This window comes from Cynoglossus semilaevis, chromosome 6 (genome assembly GCF_000523025.1).
Source record: "Cynoglossus semilaevis isolate Cse_v1.0 chromosome 6, Cse_v1.0, whole genome shotgun sequence".
NCBI classification, from domain to species: domain Eukaryota; kingdom Metazoa; phylum Chordata; class Actinopteri; order Pleuronectiformes; family Cynoglossidae; genus Cynoglossus; species Cynoglossus semilaevis.
Genome location: NC_024312.1, coordinates 10,124,565 through 10,145,316, shown reverse-complemented (window position 1 = coordinate 10,145,316; position 20,752 = coordinate 10,124,565). Strand labels below are relative to the sequence as shown.

The 20,752-nt window shown below is 38.2% G+C and overlaps 1 protein-coding gene across 2 annotated transcripts in view; it reads left to right on the top strand.

The window, feature by feature from the left end:
• Positions 1–10,511: 10,511 nt before the first annotated feature.
• Positions 10,512–20,752, top strand: part of fam107b (family with sequence similarity 107 member B) — a 15,031-nt gene continuing 4,790 nt past the window's right edge. The window contains exon 1 of one of the 2 annotated variants that reach the window (XM_008311883.3): positions 10,512–10,671. Coding sequence is in view for 1 of the 2 variants with exons in the window: in XM_025056310.1 (XP_024912078.1) it covers positions 11,021–11,033 (13 nt within the window). In the remaining variant the exon portion in view is untranslated. The other variant, XM_025056310.1, reaches the window with a different exon arrangement.

Sequence of the window (20,752 nt, the reverse complement as noted above, 5' to 3'; positions counted from 1 at the left end):
CAGTCCTCCAGCGACAGTTTGTCATCCATACTGAAACACTAATACATACTTAGACACATTACAAGAGTAATACTTTACCATCATTTTCAATCAAACAAAAGTAACTTGTGAAGCTCGGTGAATTCATAAAGTCTGTACGAATGCAAACATGGTAAAAATATATAAATAAATATGTAATCTTATATATATATAATATATATAAAATAATCTTAGTTTCATTTGTAGAGACAAGAAATAAGACTGGACGTCCAGAGTCACAAGAGCTTTTCGTAATTCGTAGTAACATGTAGTTCTTACTTCACATGTTTGGGAAACAATGGTTTCATCTTATGTTTTTTATTTTGTTTTTATTTTTCTCACCCTTTTTCCTCTCTTTTTTCCATTGTGGTCTCACTCCGCTATTATACCTTATTGGTCTTTCTCTCATCTCTCTCTCATGCTCTCCCGCTTTCTTTCTCCTTTCTCTCTCCCATCAAAGGCCCTATCACTTACCAGGTTCACCTGTAACATGAACTCTCCTGCACAGCCATCCTATTACTCCAATAACGCTTTCACTCTAAGACCACTGCTGTCTGTTCAGATCCATTTCTAAAAGAGATTTTTTAAAATAGATACATTTGTTTAAAATAACAATATATGAATCTCCTAATCAAATGTTAATAATGATCATATTTACATTTTTCTATAAAACAGGCTCTTTCCCAAATCCAGGATCCCAGGATTCCAGGAATAACCCCCTCCCTCACATATGAAGACCCTTTTGCCAACTTCATATCTTTTGGATTTTTAATACCTTACAAACATTTTGATACCTTACTTACATGTTGAACCAGCAGTCACTGCAGGCTCATGACGTGGACCCCTCCTTTTTGATAGTCCTAGCTGGCTTATGTCATTCTGAACTTCCCCCTTGGTTATGCATGATTTATTCCAATTTGAATAATTAAATTAAATTGTTATGTGATTCTTAACGGAAGAAATGGAATTAGTAAAGAAGAAAAAGAAAAAGTAAGTGGTACAACAGCATGGACATACTGTACTGTACCTCAGGGACTGCTCGATTGAAGAACAAAATGGAAACAGAAGCCAGGAGCCGGCAATGAACGAACAATATTTTTAAAAAATTTCCGGACTGTTGCGGGCACCTGAATATAAGCCGAACCTACTAAAGTTAAAAAGAAAAAAAAGAAATTGTACATATATAGGCCGCACTTGGGATATAAAATGACAATATGGGACATGTAGGTCCACGTGACTCGTGACTCAATCGGTAGAGTTTAAAACCTACAATTTTGAAACCAAGGATTGTGCGTGACTTGTACCAAGGGCCCTAAAGCATACCAAAAAATTTAAAAAATTAAAAAAAAAATTGTAAATAACTACCTGATCAGACCACTCAAACAGCAGAGCGCAGCATCCAAACTCACAACAGACAAGGGACGACATTGTTTGGGTAACTGGACACCCAGCGCACACAAAACACAGGTAGTTAGGGAGACAGTTTATGCTGGGGCAGATAAAGGTTCAGGAGAAACAGCCATTAGCTTTATGTCGCCACAAATGGAGGGGATAAAGCCATGCAGGACCACCCAAACTGGAAATCTACATTGAAGACAGACAAAGGAAAAAGCTGACCAGCCTCACTGACCAAAAGCTGCGTCAGCACACAACTTGAAGTCGCCTGCAGATAAGTGGAACTATTGCTTTCAATAGTGGACGTATTTGTTGTGTTAGTCATCAATTCAACGCTCTCAAAGAACAAGACATGTTTGTTTTATGCAAATCCTGGGGAAGGGTTTGCATCATTGAATCAAAGGGTCTCGTGTTAAAAGGTGCAGTAGTAGTTTCCTACTTTTGCTTTGCTTCCTGGAAACCCTCTATACTCACTTGGTGTCAATGCAATTACCATTTGTTGCCGTGTGCCTTTTATTGACTCCCATCAACATGCACGGACTACCTTGCTCCTCTCTGGGCCATTGCTTTGGTAATCCAAGTGACGGTAATCCAGACCCAGCTCCCCCTTTTCCGTCTCAGGAGGCAAGGAACTTGAGACGAAGCGGAAACGTTCACAACAAACGTCCTGATTCAGGTGCGGTTATTTCACAGCCAAAGGCACAGTCTATTAGTGCACAGGAGCACGAGCAGCCTCACAAGACAACTGTCAGCGTTGTCTCCACCTCCTCTACTAAAGCCAAAAAAGGAAATGGCATCACCATCAACTCTGTCTGCAAGCCGCAATACCAAGACAATGGGCTGGGCTGTGAATCGCCCATGCCTTGCAGTGATCTCTCACAGACTTCAGAGTGTGAAGAGCTGGAGGAGGAAAATAGTCCCGAGTTGGAGCTAAAGTACACTCACATCCCCAGGCCTTCTATTACCATCGTACAGCCTCAGGTACAGTATTTATTATTGCCTATATATTTTGGGTTATCAGTCATTTGATTTTGTACACTGTAAAGCAGTGGTTTCTCAATTATTTTCTGTCATGCGCCCCCTTGAGGACAGAAATGTTTTCACGCCCTCCCCCCCACCCTCCACCCCAACCCAAACCCCCCGCAAAATGAAATACTATTGAGAACCTGATGTATATTTTTCTGTATCTGTACAAACCACTGTATGAGTTGCTGCCCCCTAGTGACTGGAGGCCTGTTGTCATTCAAGCATTACAGCAGTGGTAAACGTATGTGCAGTGCCCTGTATTCCCAGAGGGGGGGGCAGGCTGCACTGTTTAAGACTTATTGCTGTAAAGGGAGATTTTCTTCATGATTATAATTAGTACTACTATTAGTAGAGTTGTAGTAGTAGTAGTAACCAGAGAACTAAAGTAGATAGAACTGAGACAGTGATGTTTTCCTTTTTATTCTACATCAAAAATGTAATGGATAGAGATGAACCATATGCTGTAATACGACAGCTCATGGCCAAAAATATACTATAAATGTTTCATAAAATTGACATAAGGTTAAGGCTCAAGATGTTCTGGTTGTTACTACTACTCAATTGATGAAATGATGATTGTACTACTCTGGGCTTTGTTTGATTATTATATTTATACTGTAGTATATGTAGGCGTTAGTTGTTTTATTACTTCCCCCAGCCTACCTTCATTTATCACCTCAGATCATTTCGCGATTTTATAGACCAGTGTTTCCCAAATTGGGGGTGGGGGGGTTGCAGAATTTCTCTGATTCAGCTAATGAGTGTTTTGTTGTTGGCTACCCCAGATGAACTACAGATTATGATTATATCAACATTTATCTCTGACCGTTTGTTTAGATTGGACATGTCGACGACGCCATACTGTATTCAACATTTTTACATTATTATATTATATATTATTTTTTTAACTCTTGAATGTGCATGCGTTTTGGTGATGTAAATTTTGGCTACTGTTATCTTAAGCTAGCATTCTTTAAGGCCGCTAACAAGCAAGCTAACCTTCTATTCCAACCAATGATCAGACAAACAAAGCCCCTGCTTTGAACTTAGAGGACAAAATGGACAGGAGGAGCCAGGTTGTCTGAATGGCTTAAATCTGAGTTGTTTAACATGTTTGCAGCAAGCTAGCCAGTGTCTCCCATTAGCCCACAGAATCTGTAAGAAAGGAATATCAGTTAGATGTTAATAAATGTTACATTTAAGCAGGTGGTTCACTAATATTTCCAGTCACCCCCCCATATATATATATATAATATATATATATATATATATATATATATATATAGATATATATATATATATATATATATATAACTTTCAGCCTCAGCAGACGGGAGGTATTGACATGTCTACCACGCCCAATTAATTGATGTGTTTGTTATTCAGTGATGATCTCATACTTACTTATTTTGTTCACTTTTAACACCCTCTCTGTAGGAGTCAGAATTCCAGGAAGCAGGTTCTGACAGGTCAGACTGGAGAGAGACAATGGCTGGAGGGTTATCAGGTATGAAACTAACACAGGCTTCCTTTTCTTCCCATCTTCTTCCCTCTGTCTGATAATCAACTGGGGTTTTATCTGTGTTTCTGTAAAAACACATTTGTTTTCTTAGGCACATATTCAACCCAATGTTTTTCTCAGCATTGGCTCAGACTCCGAGGTTGAATTGTTGCTGTGGGATACGAGATAGAGAGCTAAAGCAGAACCTCAGGACCCAGAGACTGAAGGGATCCCTGTCCTGAGGTCCTGCTATGACTGCCTCCCCGGATAAGCCTTTCCAGCTGTTCTTTAACATGGCCAGCTGTCACAGTCATGTGACCGTAGATCTGTCGAGCTTTGCAAAAAGTAACATTATTGATTGTGAGGGGTGAGAGTTAATCTGGGACAGTTTTATGAGCCTGGGTTTATGAGCCCCAGTCTCATAATAATAATAATAATAATAATAATAATAATTATTATTATTAGTAGTAGTAGTAGTAGTAGTAGTAGTAGTAGTAGTAGTAGTAGTAGTAGTAGTAGTAGTAGTAGTAGTAGTAGTAGTAGTAGTAGTAGTAGTAGTAGTAGTAGTAGTAGTAGTAGTAGTAGTAGTAGTAGTAGTAGTAGTAGTAGTAGTAGTAGTAGTAGTAGTAGTAGTAGTAGTAGTAGTAGTAGTAGTAGTAGTAGTAGTAGTAGTAGTAGTAGTAGTAATAATAATTAATATTATTATTATTATTATTACTAATAATAATAATTATTATTATTATCATTATTATTATTGTTATTATTATTATTATTAGTAGTAGTAGTAGTAGTAATAGTAATAGTAGTAGTAATAATAATAATAATTGTTATTATTATTATTATTATTATTATTATCACTAATGATTATTATTATTATCATTATTATTATTATTATATTAATAATAATAATAATAATAATAGATAGAGTGGCGCTTTGGCCCAGAGGCAATGTCTCTGTCACTGGGCAAGTTCGAATCCCGGTTAGGGCGGTTGGTACCTTCCAGTGGACCTCAGAAAGGTGTAGGAGGGTTGGTACGGTGCAATGTGATTTGGGTGGCGTTTGCTGCCCCCGCGACCCAGTAACGGATAAGCGGATGAAAATGGAAGGATGGATGGATGGATGGATAATAGATAGGGAATAATATGGACAAAGCCTTACAGAATTTCATGCAGTTGTTTACAGCAAATGTTGGGTATTCTGTAAATGGTTTCATTGGCTCCTTGTGTTGACCTCACCACAAAGGGGACGCTTTGCAATTAGGGCAGCATTGAACTGCAAAAACATTAGCAAACAAGAGAGCTACTTATTCTCCTTTGTGGGGCAGTTTACAAACTGATGGCAAAACCCCTTTTAAATATTTAAGCATCAAAGAAGATACTCCCTGGAGAGGTCTCAATTCAATGGCAGTGTAGACTGGTGCCCATCTTTGAAGTTGGACTGGCATTTTTGGCCCGTGCCCTTCTAGTGGCAGCTGGAAATTGAGAAATGCTTTTCAGATCTCCGGTAAAGAGCGGCCATACTATGGCTATACAAAGAAACGTGAGGCGCTCGAACCCTGCTGCTGGGAGTCACAGAGCTTCTGTCGACCCAAGGAAACTAAAGCACCTGTGGCTCAGCTGTCCCAGACTGACCTCTAGCCCTCTCCTTACTGTGACATGTTTATGGTGGGATTAGGGCCTGAATACAAAGCACCACAAAGAACAAGATCTGCATGTTACATTTTTTTAAAAATCAACCTTCGGCTTTCGACGAAGAACAGGATAAAGGGAGCTAGAAACACCGACACAAAGCTTAAGAGCCCTCCAAACCTTCATGGCTCTCTTTCACTAAAGCCATGTTTTCACGGCTGCAGTACCGTTACGGAGCCTCCGGGTGCTGAACGATCTTGTCCCATTTACACGCGAGACAATTCACACATTTAATCGGAGCTGCCGAAAATGACTTTGGCCCCTGTGACATGTGACACAGAAGGAGTTCCAAAGACCTTGAAAATAAATAAATAATAAATAGAAATAAAGTTGAATAATTAGCTGTAGCACACCAAGTAGCAACATTAGCTAGCACAGTCAGAAGAGGCTGGCATCGCTGGCATGGTTATTTTGTCACATAAGCAGGGATGACTGGGGTGAGCATGGAGTCCAAACCAATATTCTAAATGTGTATATCAGGGGTCGCCAACTTTTTTGTACCAAGGACTGGTCGGCCAGTATCAGCCGTAACTACAGACTGGTACCACGCCATCGTTGAAGGATCATTACTTTTTTTTTTTACAAATAAAATGTCTTTTAGACATTGGCCCTGTACCAGTCCCTGGACCGTGGGTTGGGAACCCCCAGTCTAAATTAAAAGCCAAATTTGTGCTATTGGTCTGGGATCCATAGTCCGATCGCAGCCGTGTATACAGGGCCTTAAGAACAACAAACATAGTTTAGGCCAGACATGGGCAAACTAAGGCCCGGGGGCCGGATGCGGCCCGTTTAGCTATTTAATCCGGCCCGCCAAACTTTTCCAAATGTATTTATATTACCATAACACTTCTGCCTTTTCCCTGCAATACTTCCCAAATAGACAAACTTGCCAAATAGATGGCATAGAAAATGCTAGAAGGAAGGTTAGCATTCTAGCCTTTATGCATGACTTTCACATGTCGTTTATCTTAGCTTCATCTATCTGCTCCTGAGCTGGCCTCCCTGTTCAATTTTAGGACAATTGTGGCCTGAGAGTCAAAAAGTTTGCCCACGCCTGATATAGCCCCTATATACAGACAGGGTTTGTAGTATTAGCGGTGTGTGCGCTATGTAATAGAACAAACTTTTTTATTTATTTTTTTTTTGTTGTTGTTGGCCTGTGAATAAAACATTACATTAAAAGAAACTTAAAAGGCTAAAGATAAAGAAACATATACTACTGATGTGTGTTCTATTTCAAATTTAGTTTCTCATGTGTTTATAATAAAGCTTTGGTTGTTCCAGATTCAGTGTTTACACAAAACTAAAGTTTGTTTCCATATGAAAAAATTCTACAAGATCTAGAGAGAAGGGAAATTATGCACAATTGCAGTCAATTTTTCAAATAATATTAAGTTTGACACGTGAAACGTCACAGTTTTGTCCCTGAGTGAATACACTAAAAATGTAATCTCAAAGTCTAACGTCTTAAACATAATACTTTGTTTAGCATTTGTAAGAGTAAACCAACCCATTTAATTTATTTTTGTTTATAAGGTGTCTAGTAGAGCTACAAATTTTTGTATATAACAAAGTGGAGCAGATCTTCTAACTGCTGGAGTGTGTGTTGTCGATCCATTGCAAATTATTATACACTCCAGAGCTGCAAAAAATAGCTTTTTAATTTATTAAAAACTTGTTCATCCTACTCTTATTACTGTTGTCTGCTGACAATATGACAAGAAATCAGTTGAAACAAATAACTTTCATTTGAATATATGACTGCTCATTGTTTCAGTGATTCATTCCTTATATGCCCAATATCTGCTGATCCAAATGAGTGAGTGGCACTAACCTTTAGCTGCAGTCAGCCTATAACACGACCCATGTCATGACTCATTCATGACATTCTGAGACTACAGGGAAATGGAGCTCTGTAGTCGAGATCCATTCCAGCTCACAGTTTGTCAACGTTTCAGTGACTGACAAGAATGTACAGTATGTGTTCTTTTGTGAGGAGTGTGGTGTGGTAAAGTTACACTGACATCTCTTTCTCTGCTGCCCTGTGTATGAATCAGAGAACTAAATATAAGTGTGCAGTCAGCACTGCAATGACTGAACAAAGCCTTTTCACCATTTATCTATGCACCAGCCTCTGTCTACTCTAAGAGCAAGTGGCTGTGTCTGTATGCTCTTAGCATCAAATGCAAAACTTTATTTATATACTATTTATGTGAGTATGTCAGCTAGTGGATTCTGGGTAAATTACTAAATCAGTACAGGATTTAGGCAGGGTTACTGCACAGAGAATATCTATTTGGTTAGACATACAGTGGTATGAAAACGTTTGGGCACCCCTGATCATTTTCAAGATTTTCCTTTATGTATCATTGGTTGTTCAGAACAGCAATTTCAATTAAATATATCACATAGCAAACAAACAGTGATATTTAAGAAGTGAAATCAAGTTTATAGGATTTACAGAAAGTTATTTAAACAAAAGTAGGCAGGTGCATACATTTGGGCACCCTTGTTGTTTTATTGTTTTGAATACCTTTAGCACTAATTATTGGAAGACAAAAATTGTTTGGTAAGCTCATTGACCCTTGACCTACAGTGGGACCAAGTCCTTGCTTTGCAAGTCATAAGTAAGTCTCAAGTCTTTGCACCCAAGTCCGAGTCAAGTCTCAAGTCAAGACAGGCAAAGTCCGAGTCGAGTCCAAGTCAAGACTAAAAAGTGTCAAGTCAAGTCCCAAGTCCTTACGTTTCTGTCTGGAGTCCTTTTAAAGAAAATAATAATATTTTTACACAGATCACTTTAGGTTTTGGAGAAAGTATCAAGTCTTGTCGAGTCAAAGGGCTCGAGTCCAAGTGAAGTCACGGGTCATTGATGTTAAAGTCCAAGTCGAGTTGCAAGTCTCTTTGCATTTTGTCAAGTCGAGTCTAAAGTCATCAAATTGATGACTCGAGTCTGACTCGAATTCAAGTCATGTGACGCGAGTCCACACCTCTGGTTATTACAAAATAGAGCTTCACATACAGTAAACATTTATGCACTTAGAAATGCTTTTTGGTGCTGTTATATTTGAAACAGTGTTCGGCATTATTTTATAAGACTGATTTGCTGTCAATTCTGAATGGGAATGTGATTATCCTCTGAGACCTGTACAATAGTTAATGGCTGTACAATGTTTTGTTTGCTTCGCTGTTTCCTGGGTCGTGGGTATGAAGTAGTAATCCCATGGAGTTTGAATAAATTCTCTAGCCCTTTCATGCATGACGGTCACTACAGTGGACAGCTATTAAAATGTAATTTTCTATGATAAGAATAGGTTTTGATGGCAGTGTTGCATATAAGCCTCTACAGTGGACGCCTGAGAATCACCCAACACTGCCATACAGTGATTAGCCTTTGCAACTGCAGAATAATTGTGTTAACATTCAAAAAGAAAATTTGGTGTATAAAAACAGAATCAAATCAGTTCTTATTTTTATGTCTAAAAACACATAAAAACACTTATATCATGGGTCCTGCATCAAAGGGCTAGAAACATTTCCGTTGATGGAACTTTTTCTAAGGTGCCCCCCGTAATGTAGATATGACTATTGTTTATTAGAACATTTCTGTTAATTTAGCAAACGGGAAACTATAGACCAGGGCTGTCCAACATACGGCCCGCAGGCAACAACTGGCCTGCTTTGGGGGTTCAGTCTGGCCCGCTTGAGGAAGTGAGAAAAGTGAAAAAAATGCACAAACATTTGATGTTTTGTCAAATTATATTGAATTGATTCTGAATATTTTCTAATATATTTTCAGAAAAACGAAAAGGGAAAACATGGATGTGTTGTTATTTATAGGTAATTGTGTTATGATACTACTGGTCAGGCCCATTTTACATTTAATTAGGCTATATGTGGACCAATAGGAGTCAACTGTCAATCCAAGGACATATGTCAACATGCAGTACATAAGTATGTTAAACTCCTCATGTAAACCTTTATAGGAACGTGCATAAAAATAAAGACATCCTCAATAATCCTAAATCTTTCTAAAAAAAGAACAAGAAAAAGAAAAACACAACACACAAATGTGACATTTCCGGGATTCATGTGTTTGCTTTACACGCACATCTGTTTCCTGCATGGACAAGTTCAGACCATATGCCTTCGTCAGCGGAGACCTCTGTCGTGACTCATCCTATTGTTAAGCTCAGCACTCCAACTCGCTTTTCTTCCTCTATATGAGCAAGTCCTTCGGTACGTGTCACTTTGAAGACCACCCCATCTATTACGTAGGGGTCTGATTTAACGTTATTTCCCGTAACACGCTTTTAGCTGCTCGGCAGTATCTTATAGTAACTTATTATCCATGTAACATGCTGTCAATTTGAGTTAAGAAGAATCACGTGCCCTGAAATTACACCGCAATGACAATAAAGAGTATTCTACTCGATTATATTGACCAAAAAACATATTTCGGTTTGTGAATAACGTAATAAAAATATATATTTACTTTCGTAAAGAAAAAAAATGGCCAAAAGAACACCTCAAAATGCATCAAAATGCCCCAAAAATATGTAAACCATGTGTATAATTTTTTACCAAACGCATAAAAAAAACGTTATGTGAAAAACAACAGGCTGTGACTTTCGTGATTCTTTTTGTACATTGTCATAAAAGAGACAATACTTTGTTTTTTTTAAATCAATATCAATGATAAAAAAAATTATAATATTACATAAATACTTTTACTACATTTAAAAACTAGTGCTTTTTCTTGAAGGGACTTCTTCTCCGGGACTACCCACGCCTTCCTGGAGGACACCCCACTCATCATGTAGGCATGAAGCAAGAGGAGTGGTCAGACTGTGACGTCACATTACCCCTCCCATTCATCTTGAATTTACATTTTCTATGGGTCTTGGCTAAGAGTGCATGTGTGGGTCCGATTGTAACACGATTTCTTGAAAACGTAGACACACCTCAGATTCGGAAGTGAGTCCTTTGTCGTGTGAAAAACTAACCAAGTTGAGTTGGAGAGTCGCGTCCCGGTCGACTTTCAGGTAGGTGTGTGTGTGTGTGTGTGTTTGTGTTGGGAGCCCGTGTGTTTCATCGCATTAACAAAAGCTGCATTTTAAAAAAACCCAAAATAAACTGAGTCAGATGCTTTCTGCCATTGCAGCGGAAGCGGTGTTTTCAAGAAAAGAAAAGTGGTTGAAAAAGAGACAGAGAAAGAAAGGGGAAGCAGAAGGGATGGGATTGCAAAACATAAAGTCTTGTTTTATTGTCTCCCTTTGTTGAGCTCAGGACTGGGTCGACGGCGCCGACGAGAACAAACACGCTTTGGTTGTTTTTGTAGACTGTACTGTAGTTCACGGACACTTTACTTCAAAAAGAAGAAGAAGAAGAAGAATGGAAGGAGACGGTAGTTATCGTTAGCCGTGTCCGCGTCATTCTTAGAGACGAATTTGTAAACTACGATGTTATACATAGTATTGTTTACACGCTGACATATTTGTTTAAATGCCGCTGTGAACGCAAAGTAGTTGTTTTTTAACTGTTTGGAGCTTTCCGTTGACTTGCCTCTAGAAGAGGCCTGTGATTTAAACAAGAGCAGAACTAAGCTGCTCGAGTTCAAAGCACGGAGTGTAGCTTGTGTCTGAAACGATGTCAGACACACACACACACACACACATACCCAACTGTCATGAGGTGCGTGTGTTTGTTTATACCATTTCTTGGACCTTAACTCTAAACCTAGCCCTGTTGTTTCAGTTAGAGTTAGTTAAGGTTGTGGAATTCAACTGGCAGTGAAATGTCGGAGTGAAGGAATGTAAAAGCTAAAGTGAAATTTCTATGGTTGGCCTCATAAATGGGTATTGTCATGGGAACCTGGGTGTGTGTGTGTGTGTCCTTTTTTAAAAAAAAACTCACAGTGGCCTTTCCACTGTCAAAGTGAATAATTTGTGCTCGCTGTTATACTTTAAACACATTTTAAACAAAGCACATAATTTGTGCTCGCTGTTATACTTTAACACATTTAAACAAAGCACGGTTGATACTGGCATTGTAACAAAGTACGTGCCAGGTAGGTGTATTCAGATGTGGGATTTGTGAGTGATCATATGTGTGGTTGAATATTAAAAACACACACAGTGATTGGGTCATGAGTCGGCAGTCGGTGGCTTTGCCAGGTTTTTGGTGCTGACTCATTTGTTATGTCATGAGCTGCACACTAGTATCAAGCCACATAAATGCATCTCTCATGGTATTGATAAAATCCATACAAGACTCATGTCAAAAAAATACTTGCATATTTTCAGATTTCAAAGAAACCCTTGCATTCTCCAAATCCATACAAGACTCATGTCAAAAAATACTTATTACAAAATACATATTTTTCAGATTTCAAAGAAACCCTTGTATTCTCAGTTTATATAAGGCCGCAAAAATGATGATGATGATTATTGTTATATTTTGAGTTTGATTTTATTGCGATTATGGAATTAGCGTATAACGATTGTGTCAAAGACTTTTCAAAAAGTCTTCCTGGTTTACCAACATGTCACGATGAGCACAGAATTCCATCAGAAGAACATAAATATAACAGTTCGGAGTTAGTTAAGATGGAGGCAAGGACAGCGTTAAGCATCACTGTGATTAGCGTTAAAAATAACAGATGTTCTGTAATGAGGAAAACACATTGTTTGAACACATTTTGATTTTATTTGTATATTCATTTATGTGCTTATTTGGCATTAAATATGTGGGGTTTTTTATAGTTGGGTGCACAGCTTTTCTCTGTTTGTTTGTATGTATGTATGTGTATTTTGTATGTGTATTTGTGTGAGCACACAGGGAGGGGAAAGTTTCGCACACGTGTTAGCCATTTGGAGTCGAGTTTGCGAATCAGCGTACATCTGTTTTCTGATCTTTGAACCCCCTCCTTCCCTCTTCTCTCTTTCTCTCATTTTCCTCTTACTCAGTCGCATGCTGTCTTCTATTTCCCGTAAAGTCTGATGCTGTCACTACGAATGCCTGTGTGTGTGTGTGTGTTTGTTGGGTGTTTCCAACAGAAAAGCTCTCTGCTCCATTATTACTGCTCTCTAAGGAATTTAAATATGTGAATGAAATGTCTAAGTTTCCATTGTATACCAGCACGTGTCCATTAGTGGTTCTGGTCTGTTTTCTATTTTTTTATTTTTTACCCAGTATCATTCAAGAAGCGTTATCAAGGAATTTGGATTAGGTGTTTCCGCTTGCCTGTCTGTGGTCGAAAAAATGTCAGTGAATGTCACATTTCGGCGTCAGACTGTACTAATGGATCATCCAGTGTTGACCTCTGATAGCAGTGTTCACAGAGTTTTGCTTTAAGACCTTTATTCTCAACCTTGCCCCTCGGACTTGTCTATCGATCTGGGTCACATAAGACAACATCTTATTCCATCACCTCCAGATTAGCCGTTTGGGTTTTGGACTAGAGCCATGATCTGTACACTAGGCATCATTGTAGGTCTTGCTACAAAGGAACAGGTATTTAGCTAAAAAATCACATTAAGAACATAACCAGATGTCACAGATAATACATATTACAACTACAACATATATATATATTTATATATATATTGCCCTGTATTTGTTTTTATAAAGTATTTGTGAGGGCTTGAACTCTGGGGTAAGACGTCCACTATGTGTTACACCATCCTCACCGAGTGCAGGGTTGCAAAATAGTGTGTTGTAAGTAGTGATGTGCGGATCGATCCTGAAATATCAATACTTCCGATTCTGGATCTTTATGCTCTAAAATCGATTCTGAAATCAAAATATCGATACTTTTGATACTTACGCATTCTGAGATGAGGTGTATCCTAAACAGAAACATGGTGAAAAGTATCCAAACGATTGAGATGTTGTCTAAGTGACACTCGGTTGGTGGGACTACTTCTTCTTCCGCCTGGGTGTGTGTGTGTCATGCGTAAGCACAGGGGCTTGATGGGAATTTCGGCTCTTTTTTAGAGAACCGGTTCTTTTGGCTCGGTTCACTGAAAAAATCCGACTCTTTCGGGTCCCAAATGGCTCCTCAGATTATTTATTTTATTTTTTATTTTTTAATTTTTGTTTTTACAAATAACATGTTTTCAGAGTTGGAAACATTGTTTTGACACATTTTATATGATTGTGTTCTCAGGTTTTTCTATTGTTGTGTTGACTGTATAGTAAATGAGGCAGCTACCTGAGTACACTCCAGAGTTTAAAATAAATAAATAAATAAAAAACTCTGCCTTGGATTCTTAAAGAAGCTATGATTTGAAATACACTTTTCTTTTTTTTTTTGCCCGAATTTTACTTGGTATCGGATCAGAAAGGAAATTGGTGGTATCGAACATCACTAATTTTAAGCCGACTGGCGCAATTGTCAAATGGACTGTAGACTGACTAATATTGTTCAGTACTTAACCGAAGTTTTGATAGCGTCTGTTAACGTGTTTTACAGGCCAACTGTCAAAATGTGCTGCAATGCTGAAAATCCACCAACTCTATGAAGCAAAGTTTTGTGTCACAGTTTTTTGCACATTTTGTTACGGGTAAAACATGAGGAGTATTTACTGCGGTAATCTGAGGTTAGGGAGGTGTGTGTAAATGCTTGTGTTTATTCGAGTTATTTGAGTCAACTGACCTATTTCTTTCTATTTTGAGACAAATAGGAAGCTTGTGACAGAAGTGAACAAATCGTTATCTGTTTTTTTTTGACCAAATAAAGTAAGTGTTAAAATGTACACTCATGATGACCTTACAAAGCTTATCTTAATAAATAAGTAACTTTTACGGTCACTTTGAATGATTCTGATCATTATTAGTATGCACCAACTGCAAAATGTTTGGTTGGCTAACATGCTTTCATATTTAATGGGTGGTGTTTTTTTTTTGTTTGTTTTTTTGTAGCTTTCGTCTTACATGTCCCCTCCTTTAGCCAATGAGAAGGCTTATGGCTGAACAACTCTTCGTACCACTTAGGCAGACTAAAAGGCTGTGGCTTTTTGTTTTACAATATGGGATTTATATGACCGCAGAGACAAATATTGGGTCCCCCATTTAAAAGGCTGTGTGCATTAGGAGAACGCCGCTTATGGAAACATGTCTGGTCTATGGAGAAACCACACGTATGTCCATTATTTAACGTCTGTACTGTGAGACGGTTTTTATTCTGTATATATATATATATATGTATTTATATATATATATATATATTCTGCGTTTGTCAGTCCCAACTGTTCTCCCATGAACTCTATACATAAAACCACAGGCCCATGTGCTCATGTCTGCTGGGGCTGTGACAGGTGTGTGTGTGTGTGTGACCCACCCTTTAACAACTGCAAGTTATCTAGGACATATGTTCAGAATTGGTTTGAGTCAGCACATTGACTTTTACCTTTTAAGGGAGGCTTCAAGTATCTGTTTAGATGTGTCATTCAAAGTGTTGTTTATACTTATATATATACTATATAATTTTTTTTTTTTAAATAATAATATTATTTGCTACTGGGTAATTAGTTAAAAACGTCGTAACTCTCAAGATACTGTACCTTTGCGTGGTTCTTGTAACAGTTAAGGAAGAGTAAAGTTATAGGTATAGTTCATATAAGGCTGTGCAATGAATCGAATTGAAGTCATAATCACAATTTTGGCCGTAACGATTAAATGAAGATGATTGGTCGCAATGTTAACGTTTAAAAGTGGGCTCTGCTGCATATGAAATCAAGCACTCTCTCAAACTCAAATACAATTAATGCACTGCATATGAAATCAAGCACTTTCTCAAACTCAAATACAATTAATGCGTGACGCTAACGCTATCAATGAGCCACTTTTACTTATTTTCTCCCACTGATTCTGATAACATTATGTAATATATAGTAGTTTTATGCCCACCCAACATTAAGGGCTATCACGTAGTGAGGAAGGGTGAATTTAACGTCGTAATATCGTAGCTCTCCTTCTGATTTTACAAAACAATCTAATCGGCATCAATACTGTTGTAATCACATCCAAAACAAGAAGAGTCGTGATGGATATATTAAACATTTAGTGTTATCACTTAGCTGCATCAATCAATAAAGATGTTACAGAACAAAAGTGCATCATTGTCAATACAAAAATAAAGGCTTCTAACCAAAGCTTTGTGTTGAGCCTTCAGGAAAAAAAAACAAATATTTTTTTATATTTTTAACCTTAATAAACAAAGTTTCCCTACTCCGTAAAAAGCCTGATTTGGTCAAATTTCCTCACAGGACTGTGATTATCAACTGGTGGCCCACGGGCCAAATCGAGCCACCTGAACCATTCAATAGGCTTGAACAAAAATGGGATATTTAATTCACGGTTTCTTTTCGCTTGGATTGTTACACATATAGATTTTCTGGACAATGATCTGTCCATCTGCAGCTGAACTAGGGAACAATTTATTTATAAAAAGCAGCATCTCCGTCCTCTGACGTTTAATTCCGTTTCTTTGCTCACCGTCTACATGTGCAGCTCCAGAAAACAAACTTTTCTTGCTGTCAACGCTAGTGCAAGGGGCCCGACAATTGTATACAAGCAAGTTAAGTCAGCCTCGTGAAATCGTACTTGTTGGTAGGCCCGTGACGATAACAAATGTTGCTATACGACAAACGTCTTCTCCAAAGTGTACGTTAAGAATGCGGTGTTGTTTACGATAAATCAATTTATGTCTGGATGTAATGTGAATTAGTGGTCGGTGAATGCGCATGCTTTTAACTTTTTCGCACATACCGTATCAGGAATCAATTTGCAGGTTCACGATATTCCTACAGCAGTGCTTAACGGGTATGATATGATTCAGCATAGTTGGTCATTACTTAAGAGATCAATTGTTTTTTTTTCCCCTTTTAAAGGCAACTGTTCATCTGATTGTGCGTCAACACAAATACTGTTTATTATATTTAGTATTATTTTTGCGGTAAAATGCAGTGGCTTGCAAAGGAAAGGGAATAAAACCAGTGTTGGAAACGTGGTACTGCACTCCGTTGTCTGTGACGATGCCAAGCTGAGATGACTAGGCTTTCTCGGAAAATGATTCCCACACCATCCATTGGTCTAATGAGACTACGGCATGCTGCCACAGTTTCAGCAATTATTGGGAAACACTGGTAGCGAGTAAGCTATTGTCTGACGCTCAAGACACCTCCCGGAAGCTAATGTCAGGTCAATGGTGTTTTTATAAATCTCCCACCTTACCAGCACCAAAGCAACCCCAGACCATCACATTACCCCCACCTTGCTTGACTGATGGTTCGATACCACCAATTTCCTTTCCGATCCGATACCGAGTAAAATTCGGGCAGATATCGGCGATTTCCGTTCCGATTTTTTATTATTTGTCTTTTAAATAAAAAAAAAAGTGTATTTCAAATCATAGCTTCTTTAAGAATCCAAGGCAGAGTTTTTTATATTATTATTATTTTTATAATATTATTATTATTTATATGTATTTTAAACTCTGGAGTGTACTGAGGTAGCTGCCTCGTTTACTATACAGTCAACACAACAATAGAAAAACTTGAGAACACAATCATATAAAATATGTCAAAACAATGTTTCAAACTCTGAAAACATGTTATTTGTAAAACAAAAATAAATAAAAAAATAAAATAAATAATCTGAGGAGCCATTTGGGACCCGAAAGAGTCGGATTTTTTCAGTGAACCGAGCCAAAAGAACCGGTTCTCCAAAAAAGAGCCGAAATTCCCATCAATAGTGACTGAGTGAGAGCACGGAGTAGAGCCCCTGTGCTTAAGCATGACGCACACACCCAGGCGGAAGAAGAAGTAGTCCCACCAACCGAGCGTCACTTAGACAACATCTCAATAATTTGGATACTTTTCACCATGTTTCTGTTTAGGATACACCTCATCTCAGAATGCGTAAGTATCAAAAGTATCGATATTTTGATTTCAGAATCGATTTCAGAGCATAAAGATCCAGAATCGGAAGTATCGATATTTCAGGATTGATCCGCACATCACTAGTGTCAGACACTCTTCCAGCATCTTTTCAGTTGTTCTCTGCGTCTCACAAATGTTCTTCTGTGTGATCCCAACACCTCAAACTTCGATTCGTCCGTCCATAACACTTTTTTTTCCAATCTTCCTCCGTCCAATGTCTGTGTTCTTTTGCCCATATTAATCTTATCTTCTTGCTCAGTTGTGCAGCGGGGCCTCCCACTTCTCTTTCTACCCTGGGGAGAGCCTGTTTGTGCTGTTCCCTGAAGGGAGTAGTACACACCGTTGTAAGAAAAATCTTCAGTTTTTTTTGGGCAATTTCTCGCATGGAATAGCCTTCGTTTCTAAGAACAAGAATAGACTGTCGAGTTTCTTTTTCTGGCCATTTTGAGCATTTAAGCGACCCCACAAATGCGATGCTCCAGATACTCAACCTGCTCAAAGGAAGGTCAGTTTTATAGTTTCTCTAACCAGCTAAACTGTTTTCAGCTGTGCTAACGTGATTGCACAAGGGTTTCCCAATCATCCATTAGCCTTCTCGTGCAACGAGCAAACACATTGTACCATTGGAACACTGGAGTGATAGTTGCTGGAAATGGGCCTCGATACACCAATGTAGATATTGCACCAAAAAAGATAGAATAGTCATTTACCACATTAGCAATGTATAAAGTGTATTTCTGATTAGTTTAAAGTTATCTTCATTGGGAAAAAAAAAACAGTGTTTTTCTTTCAAAAATAAGGACATTTCTAAGTGACCCCAAACGTTTGAACGGTAGTGTATATCCAGTTTTACTGCAGATGTTTCAAGTCTTGTCATGCTAAGTAAGCCATCTGCCACAGGCTAACCCTTTAGCAGCTGTAGTTTCGAGAGCTGGTATTTGGACACGTAACGTTTAATATCCTTTTTCCTAGCCGCGGTTTACCTATCCTAGTGGATAAACACAGATGACGCAGACCTAAAAAATCAATCGGGGGTTGCACAAGAACTCGTTTTTATTTGGTTGTCTCGTTGCAGTCACCAAGAGACATAACAATTACTACGATTTTCACACTGAACACTTTCTCTTTTTTTGTATACGCTGTCAATAGAAAGAAACTGTTATCGGCAAAAATCAGCAGGTACTTCTTGTGATGTTTCTGGCTGAAGAAACAAAAACAGAGGGAGGGCAACCCCCGGTTCCATCGAAAGTATTGTGCACAGCAGTAGAGGGGGGTGTGTCTGTGTTTGTGTGTGAATTAGGCAGAAAGGGAGTGGAATAATAGGAGGGTACACTGGACAGGGAGGAGGAGGTGATGTTAGTAAGAGAGTAGATGTTGCAGATTGAGTACAAGGTCAACTTTTATATTTATGTTTAATTGTAATCTGAGTACAAGCATGGATGAGAATTTACACCACTGTTCAAAATGTGGTTGTGTTCTTTTTAATCCTACATTATCTGTGGCACGGCTTGGATGATTGATGGCGAATTATTCCTAAAAAGGAGTTCATGTTGGCAATGGGTGTGGTCGGTGGTGTGTTTACACCCCCACACTTGACAGTTGGCTGCCAAGTGCGTCTCTTGTACAGTAGGTTGGGCTGCTCTGTTTGTACTTGTGTGTGTGTGTATCCTGGACAAGGAAAAGTCAAATGCTGCAGCACAAGAGAGGCAATCGTGATAATTGTTGCCCTTAACATTATCCCGTTCTTCATTTAAATCCATTCTTGTAACCTTTCCGAAAATTGAACCCCTTTTCCTTGTACCATAAGTAGAAATCCAGTTGGAGTTGTGTTCAAACCACATACATGATTGCATTTATAAATGTTCATTTTATGCATTCATTTAAACAGTTACAATTGGCTGTACGTAGGGATATATCCGATATTATCGGCCAATCGATATTTTCAGCTTGATATTAGCATAATTGTGCAATATCTTTCAAAAATTGTTATTGGCAAAAAAATTAAAAAAAAAAAAAAATTAATATTGGACTTTCCTAGCTCTAGGCCTAGAGAGGATATAAACTAAAAAAGAGTTAAAATGAGTTAAGGTCTTGAAGATAATTTTCATGTTTTGAGTAAATCGACTGATTTTTTTTCCAACATATTGTTTATTTTGATGAATCACTGATTATATATTTTCTTAAGGCATGACCTAAAATAACCATACATGGATCTGTCTGCCATCTTACAAGGATCCTTAAGTTGGTATTGAATTTTAATGCCAAATAAATTTTTACATGAAAAAAGCCTCGGTTTCTTTAAAGATGATTGAATGTGAAAAGGCTACTTCCTGGACATTAGTCTACCGGAACCTTAGACCGCATTTCCTGTCTTTTTATCTGTTTTTTCTAGTTTTTAAGTATGTAGGTGTCGTCGGCCACTAATAAACACGCAGAACTTTTAAGTGAAACCAGAAACGAACACTTTAAACCAGAGGAAGGGGCCTTTAGTCAAAGCTGTAATTTGGCGACGCAGGTCTCTTTTGAACTCCCCATGTTAGATGTAATAAATGAACAGACACTTTTGACATCACAGTCATCCCGTGGGCTGCTTCCTGCATGAGCAGCATACACTGAATTTGTGTGTGTGTGAGTGTGGTCTGGTTACCTGAAACTAATAACAACTTTTTTTTATCCATTGATATTTTTTTAACTAGTAATTTCTGACACTATACAGCATCAGACACTTTTGACATCACAGTCATCCCGTGGGCTGCTTCCTGCATGAGCAGCATACACTGAATTTGTGTGTGTGTGAGTGTGGTCTGGTTACCTGAAACTAATAACAACTTTTTTTTATCCATTGATATTTTTAACTAGTGATTTCTGACACCATACAGCATTACCTTTTTTTACTCATCAACTTCTTTTTGGGTCCATTTTGGAGCTGAAATTCTTTAGGTATTATGAGAATATACCAAGAAAGAAATAATAAGACTACAATATTGTTCGAAAATGTATATATTTTAACGTCACTTATCCACCGATTGCCTTGCTAAACAGGTCGTCACAAAATATAAAGTGATCCAGCAAGAGAAGATTAAGATGGTTTTACAGTGCCCTCTGCAGGACAATTTGTACATCTTTGAGTTGTGTTCCTGCAGTGGTCCCCAACTTTTTTTTATGTACGGGCAGGTTTTTC